This window comes from Salmo salar, chromosome ssa10 (genome assembly GCF_905237065.1).
Source record: "Salmo salar chromosome ssa10, Ssal_v3.1, whole genome shotgun sequence".
Lineage (NCBI taxonomy): Eukaryota > Metazoa > Chordata > Actinopteri > Salmoniformes > Salmonidae > Salmo > Salmo salar.
This window is the reverse complement of record NC_059451.1, coordinates 79435869-79443462: the sequence shown is the minus strand read 5'-3', so window position 1 is coordinate 79443462 and position 7594 is coordinate 79435869. Positions and strand designations below refer to the sequence as shown.

The 7594-nt window shown below is 44.5% G+C and overlaps 1 protein-coding gene across 1 annotated transcript; it reads right to left on the bottom strand.

Annotated features, from left to right (window-relative positions):
• Positions 1-217: 217 nt before the first annotated feature.
• On the bottom strand, positions 218-2350 carry LOC106561124 (leucine-rich repeat-containing protein 10-like). Its single transcript, XM_014124767.2, has one exon. The coding sequence runs from the start codon at positions 1891-1893 to the stop codon at positions 1039-1041; it is 855 nt and encodes a 284-aa protein (XP_013980242.2). The 5' UTR covers positions 1894-2350; the 3' UTR covers positions 218-1038.
• Positions 2351-7594: the final 5244 nt, after the last annotated feature.

Genomic DNA, 7594 nt, shown 5'->3' with positions numbered 1-7594 from the left:
TAAAACTTGGCCGTCAAAGTAAGGTCTTTATGATATATGTAATGTATTGTCATAAACAGTTTAATTTTAATGATAACATTTGCCTACAGTAGGAACCCACTTGAAGTCCACAGGACTGAAAAGGAATTAATTTAACAACGATGTCTCTGTCACTAACTAGTACCGTCATGGGCGTTAAGGATACAATTCACTCAAAAAGGCAAGGCACACTGGGAAATTATATTTGAGGTGTGGTTTATTGGAACGTGGCTTTCAATTCGTTTTTTTTGGCCACCTATAGTTATGTTAATAAACATTTGAGCATGTCTGCTTCCAGTTCTGAAGTTTTTATAAACTCTTACATAAGAGCATGTTACAATAAAGACTTGAAACATTATTGTAATGTCCTTAACCCAACTGTGTGACCTTGTCAAGAGATACTGACCTCTTGGTGCAATGGGTAAAAATACTATATAAGGTGTTATTGCTCAACACTGAAAGTTTTAATTCCTTAACACTGACAAAGTGTAATAGTGTCAGCACTAAGCACAGTGTTCATTTAACACTCAAAAGTGTGGACCTGTGTAGCCATGGCCAGTGTTAAATTTAACACAGTCAGTATTGATTTAACACAGGAGAATTTGCTCTGTCCTCAATGCTATACAAACAGCATACTGCCCCCAGCAAAAGTTAATGAATAGGGACAACTGGTAGAATTTCTTCATGTCTCCAGAAATTATTTAAATTGGATAATCACCTGTTAAATTAACTGAAAACTAGCCACAATCAAGTCTGCAGATAGTTATGTAATAGAGAACATCATGTGAGATTTCACCTGGCGCTTTTCGTGAGGTCCATGTTTCATCATGATGGAAAACCAATTGTAATAGCTTATTATTTGTCATCTGTGTTTAGGTCCATATTATTGGCTTTACCATATTTGGAAGCCAACACCATCAGGCCTGTCTGCTTGTGTAACATGCCGAGACAAATGGCCGCTCTCCAGTAAGTGCTCCACTTGACTGGCATCCTGTTCTCCAGCCTATCCACGGCTGAAGGTCAGATTCTTCCAGCACCCTTTTCAAGTAGTGAGTCCATATCTCCCTCTGAGGCAAGCTCCTTCACCTCTGTCAGTGTCTCACACACTTTTGACCCATCCTCACCATCCTCTTCATCATCTGAGCTGTCCGCCCAGCGTCCAACCCTCCTGACCCCCTCCCTGACCACAGGTACATTCACACAGGGGTTGTGGTTGTAGATTACCAGTTTTAACCCCTGCAAGTGGGAGAGAACGGGAAAACGGCAGATTTTGTTGTGGTCCACATCAATCACGGTCAGAAAGTGCATGGCAAGCAACACTGGCGGGAACTCAAACAGCTGGTTCCCGGCTAGCCAGATACTCCTCAGCTCCTTCAGTCCACTGAGCTCCATGGGCAGTTTGCTTATCTGGTTGTACCCCAGATGGAGGGTCTTGAGGTTGGGGAGGTCGCAGACCACACTGGGGAACTCAATGAAGCGGTTTGTCTCCAACCAAAGGGTATTAAGTTCTTTCAACTCACCCAGCTCCCGGGGGAGACTCCAGAGCTTGTTGTTGCCCAGATACAGGATGTTAAGCTGGGGTAGCTGACACACTGCCGCAGGCAGCTCTTCGAAACAGTTAAAGTCTAAAGCTAGGAGCTGCAGCTTCCTCAGGTCCTGCAGGTCTGCAGGTAGGGTGTTCAGGTTGTTGCCACTCAGGTAGAGCTTGACCAGCTCATTGAACAGGCAGGCAGCCACAGGAAGCCGACGCAGCTGGAAATTGCTCAGGTCTAGTGTTCGATCAAGAGGCATCTCCTTTAGGTCGCCCACCAGGAAACGCTGGCAGCGCTCAGAGGGGATGAAGGCCACAGCGCCACGCATGACGTTCCCCATCATGAACACCCTGTCCTCACCCTGATGCTGCCCCTCACTCACCTCTGATTTAGCCGCAGAGGTGAGGGAGGAGTGAGGGGCTCATGGAAGAAAGTCCAGGAAAGTCCATTCCTTATCTTTCATGATTACTTAGCAATATAAGCTGTCAAGTCTGTTGCTATTTTATAGAAAAAACAAGAATAAAACATGAAGTATGACTGTGACTGAATAACCTACGACTTGATTGAAACCCTGAAAGGCAATTCCAATGTCAAGCTACCGGTCCATGCATCAGCCAATTCTGTTGTGACCCCCACAAAACTGGAGATTATACTTGACGGTCTCTCAAAAAACACAGACTTCCAAATTATGTTTGCCAGCGTTCCCCCAAATAGCGGTATGCCATTGTTGTATCCCACATAGTGAAAGTGTTGCTGATATTCCCATACCCTTGCACAGACCTCTGTTGGCTCTCTCTCTGTCTGTCTGTCTATGGTTCTGAGCTTTGCCTCTCAAGCAAAAGCAAATGACGAGCTGTTCACTCCTCCCCATTTGTGCTTAATGACTTTTCCCGTCTTCATAACGGGAGAGAGCGGGGGGTGGGCTATGGTCTACAGAACAGAATGTAGTCAGTTGATAAGTGTAAGAGGTGTTAAGAAAGCATGGGAGGTCATCTACATTCCGTCCGTCTACAAGCCCTCACACAGCCTGTGATTCATGCCTTTAACATCGCCACACAAGTGGCCATTTGCCCTTCACTATGATGTGCAGAATTTGTGACTGTTAGCAGAGGCTGCCTGTCATGTTTCTGAGCTATGGCACAGTGTTGCAGGCAGCCATGTGAGAGAGCCAGAGAGTGTTTTGGTCAAACTGGAAAACCAGTAAATCATCGGGTGGTTTGAAATGTTTGCTGTAGGGAGTGGAAAATGAAGTAACAGCCTCCCAAAAAAAGTAAAGCAGCGTATGAGGGGGATGTAAATGCCAGAGTGGTCTGGGCTTCGTCAACCCCAGGTTATGGAGTCCTGTCTGCTTCGTTCACATTGACTTGGTGTGAGCTGTGAGTTTGTGAGGTCCCACTCACAGCTCACACCAGCATGGTCTAGCTGACCAGCATGGTCTAGCTGGTCAAGCTGGTCTGACCAGCATGGTCTAGCTGGTTATGCTGGCAGACCAGGCTTCATTGTGTTTTTCGCTGGCAGACCAGCCTTTGTTGTATTTTGCAGGTGACCAGCCATTGATGTGTTTTTGCTGGTGACTAGCCTTCGCTGTGTTTTGGACATTGGTGACCAGCATAAGCTAAAGGAAAGCCAGCATCAAGTAACATTATACTGGCTTGCAAAGTGATGTTTAATTTCTATTGGAATCCAGGTAGAGTGGATTCCCACAATCAGCATTCAAAATGACTGCTAGGGTTAGAAAGATAAATATATGAGACTAGCTAAACAATCTAAACTAGACCAACCATTTCAATAACAGGTGCAATATATCCAACTAACAGATTGAATTTGTTTAGAAAAAGGTAAATTATTTATCTTTGTGTAGCACAAGATAAATTAATCAATCAATCTACATGCCAAAACAGATATTGAAACAAACAATTCAAAAAGTCTAACTGCAATAGAGCATTCTGGGAAATATGATAATGATGGACATGGTTTTTCAGACCAGCAAAGTGTACATTACTTGGGAGTCAACATCACTTTGGACTTAAACTCACAACCTCTCGGTTGCCAGCAACCTGAAATTCCTGCTACGCACAGGATCTGTGAGTACGATAATGAACCCCCTAGAGTCGATGCCCGCGCCTGCACAGAAATCTAATTAGCATAATAAAAACATCCCAATCAATATACGTCTGTTTAAGCTAGAGATATCAGTTTATTTGAATGGGCTGTGTCTCAATCTACCGCATCAGCAGACATCAGCTTTCCGCAGCTGCAGTGAAGGTGGCAGAGCTACAGCTGGTTATTATCAGAATAGGAGTCACCCCAAAAATCGGTCTTCTCACGAAAACGTCTGTAGCATCCAAACCGTTTGGACTACACACTGATATGACCCCACCACCGAAAGGTGAGACTCTCACAAACACGTACATACCGGATTTGCTCTAGGATACCCTAAAGCATCACAAGACTCATATGAAGGTAGCCCGGTACCAGTTTAAAAAATGTATGGGAGTATATATGGAAGTAGAGGTTAAATATGGGAGAAAAAAATATATACATATACATACACTACCGTTCAAAAGTTTGGGGTCACTTAGAAATGTCCTTGTTTTTGAAAGAAAGGCACATTTTTTGTCCATTAAAATAACATCAAATTGATCAGAAATACAGTGTAGACATTGTTAATGTTGTAAATGACTATTGTAGCTGGAAACGGCTGATTTTGAATGGAATATCTACATAGGGGTACAGAGGCCCATTATCAGCAACCATCACTCCTGTGTTCCAATGGCACGTTGCATTAGCTAATCCAAGTTTATCCTTATAAAAGGCTAATTGATCATTAGAAAACCCTTTTGCAATTATGTTAGCACAGCTGAAAACTGTTGTGCTAATTAATGAAGCAATAAAACTGTCCTTCTTTAGACTAGTTGAGTATCTGGAGCATCAGCATTTGTGGGTTCGATTACAGGCTCAAAATGTCCAGAAACAAATAACTTTCTTCTGAAACTCGACAGTCTATTCTTGTTCTGAGAAATGAAGGCTATTCCATGCGAGAAATTGCCAAGAAACTGAAGATCTCGTACAACGCTCCCTTCACAGTAGAGGGCAAACTGTCTTTAACCAGAATAGAAAGAGGAATGGGAGGCCCCAGTACACAACTGAGAAAGAGGACAAATACATTAGAGTGTCTAGTTTGAGAAACAGGTGCCTCACAAGTCCTCAACTGGCAGCTTCATTAAATAGTACCCAGAAAACACCAGTCTCAACGTCAACAGTGAAGAGGCGACTCCGTGATGCTGGCCTTCTAGGCAAAGTTGCAAAGAAAAAGCCATATCTCAGACTGGCCAATAAAAATAAAAGTTTAAGATGGGCAAAAGAACACAGACACTGGACAGAGGAAGATTGGGAAAAAAAGGGCTATGAACAGACGAATCTAAGTTTGAGGTGTTCGGATCACAAAGAAGAACATTTGTGTGACGCAGAAAAAATTAAAAGATGCTGGAGGAGTGCTTGACGCAATCTGTCAAGCATGGTGGAGGCAATGTGATGGTCTGGGGGTGCTTTAGTGGTGGTAAAGTGGGAGATTTGTACAGGGTAAAAGGCATCTTGAAGAAGGAATGCTATCAATCCATTTTGCAACGCCAAGACATACCCGAACGGTGCTTAATTGGAGCCAATTTCCTCCTACAACAGGACAATGACCCAAAGCACAGCACCAAACTATGCAAGAACGATTTAGGGAAGAAGCAGTCAGCTGGTATTCTGTCTATAATGTCACCGGATCTCAACCCTATTGAGCTGTTGTGGGAGCAGCTTGACCGTATGGTACGTAAGAACTGCCCATCAAGCCAATCCAACTTGTGGGAGGTGCTTCAGGAAGCATGGAAGCATCAGATTACCTCAACAAATTGACAACTAGAATGCAAAAGGCTTGATAGGCTGTAATTGCTGCAAATGGAGGATTCTTTGAAGGACACATTATTTCAATTAAAAATAATTATTTCTAACCTTGTCAACATCTTGACTATATTTCCTATTCATTTTTCAACTCATTTCATGTATGTTTTCATGAAAACAAAGACATTTCTACGCGTCCCAAAACTTTTGAACGGTAGTGTACACAGTTGAAGATGGAAGTTTACATACACTTAGGTTGGAGTCATTAAAACTTGTTTTTCAACCACTCCACAAATTTCTTGTTAACACACTATAGTTTTGGCAAGTTGGTTAGGACATCTACTTTGTGCATGACACAAGTAATGTTTCCAACAATTGTTTACAGACATTATTTCACTTATAATTCACTGTATCACAATTCCAGTGGGACAGAAGTTTACATAAACTAAGTTTACTTTAAACAGCTTGGAAAAATTCCAGAAAATGATGTCATGGCTCTAGAAGCTTCTGTCAGGCTAATTGACATCATTTGAGTCAATTGGAGGTGTACCTGTGGATGTATTTCAAGGCCTACCTTCAAACTCAGTGCCTCTTTGCTTGATATCATGGGAAAATCAAAAGAAAGCCAAGACCTCAGAAAAGAAATTGTAGACCTCCACAAGTCTGGTTCATCCTTGGGAGTAATTTCCAAATGCCTGAAGGTACCACGTTCATCTGTATAAACAATAGTTCACAAGTATAAACACCATGGGCCCACGCAGCCGTCATATCGCTCAGGAAGGAGACGCGTTCTGTCTCCTAGAGATGAACGTACTTTGCTACAAAAAGTGCAAATCAATCCCATAACAACAGCAAAGGACCTTGTGAAGATGCTGGAGGAAACAGGCACAAAAGTATATACAAGTCTCTAAAAAATAAAGGGAACACTTAAACAACACAATGTAACTCCAAGTCAATCACTTCTGTGAAATCAAACTGTCCACTTAGGAAGCAACACTGATTGACAATAAATTTCACATGCTGTTGTGCAAATGGAATAGACAACAGGTGGAAATTATAGGCAATTAGCAAGACACCCCCAATAAAGGAGTGGTTCTGCAGGTGGGGACCACAGATCACTTCTCAGTTCCTATGCTTCCTGGCTGATGTTTTGGTCACTTTTGAATGCTGGCGGTGCTTTCACTCTAGTAGTAGCATGAGACGGAGTCTACAACCCACACAAGTGGCTCAGGTAGTGCAGCTCATCCAGGATGGCACATCAATGCGAGCTGTGGCAAGAAGGTTTGCTGTGTCTGTCAGCGTAGTGTCCAGAGCATGGAGGCGCTACCAGGAGACAGGCCAGTACATCAGGAGATGTGGAGGAGGCCGTAGGAGGGCAACAACCCAGCAGCAGGACCGCTACCTCCGCTTTTGTGCAAGGAGGAGCAGGAGAAGCACTGCCAGAGCCCTGCAAAATGACCTCCAGCAGGCCACAAATGTGCATGTGTCTGCTCAAACGGTCAGAAACAGACTCCATGAGGGTGGTATGTGGGCCCGGCGTCCACAGGTGGGGGTTGTGCTTACAGCCCAACACCGTGCAGGACGTTTGGCGTTTGCCAGAGAACACCAAGATTGGCAAATTCACCACTGGCGCCCTGTGCTCTTCACAGATAAAAGCAGGTTCACACTGAGCACGTGACAGACGTGACAGAGTCTGGAGACGCCGTGGAGAACGTTCTGCGGCCTGCAACATCCTCCAGCATGACCGGTTTGGCGGTGGGTCAGTCATGGTGTGGGGTGGCATTTCTTTGGGGGGCCGCACAGCCCTCCATATGCTCGCCAGAGGTAGCCTGACTGCCATTAGGTACCGAGATGAGATCCTCAGACCCCTTGTGAGACCACATGCTGGTGCGGTTGGCCCTGGGTTCCTCCTAATGCAAGACAATGCTAGACCTCATGTGGCTGGAGTGTGTCAGCAGTTCCTGCAAGAGGAAGGCATTGATGCTATGGACTGGCCCGCCCGTTCCCCAGACCTGAATCCAATTGAGCACATCTGGGACATCATGTCTCGCTCCATCCACCAACGTCACATTGCACCACAGACTGTCCAGGAGTTGGCGGATGCTTTAGTCCAGGTCTGGGAGGAGATCCCCCAGGAGACCATCCGCCACCTCATCAGG

Bases quoted from the DNA above. Each gene is read 5' to 3' on its own strand.
- LOC106561124 (XM_014124767.2), bottom strand. From the start codon at position 1,893: ATGATGGGGAACGTCATGCGTGGCGCTGTGGCCTTCATCCCCTCTGAG.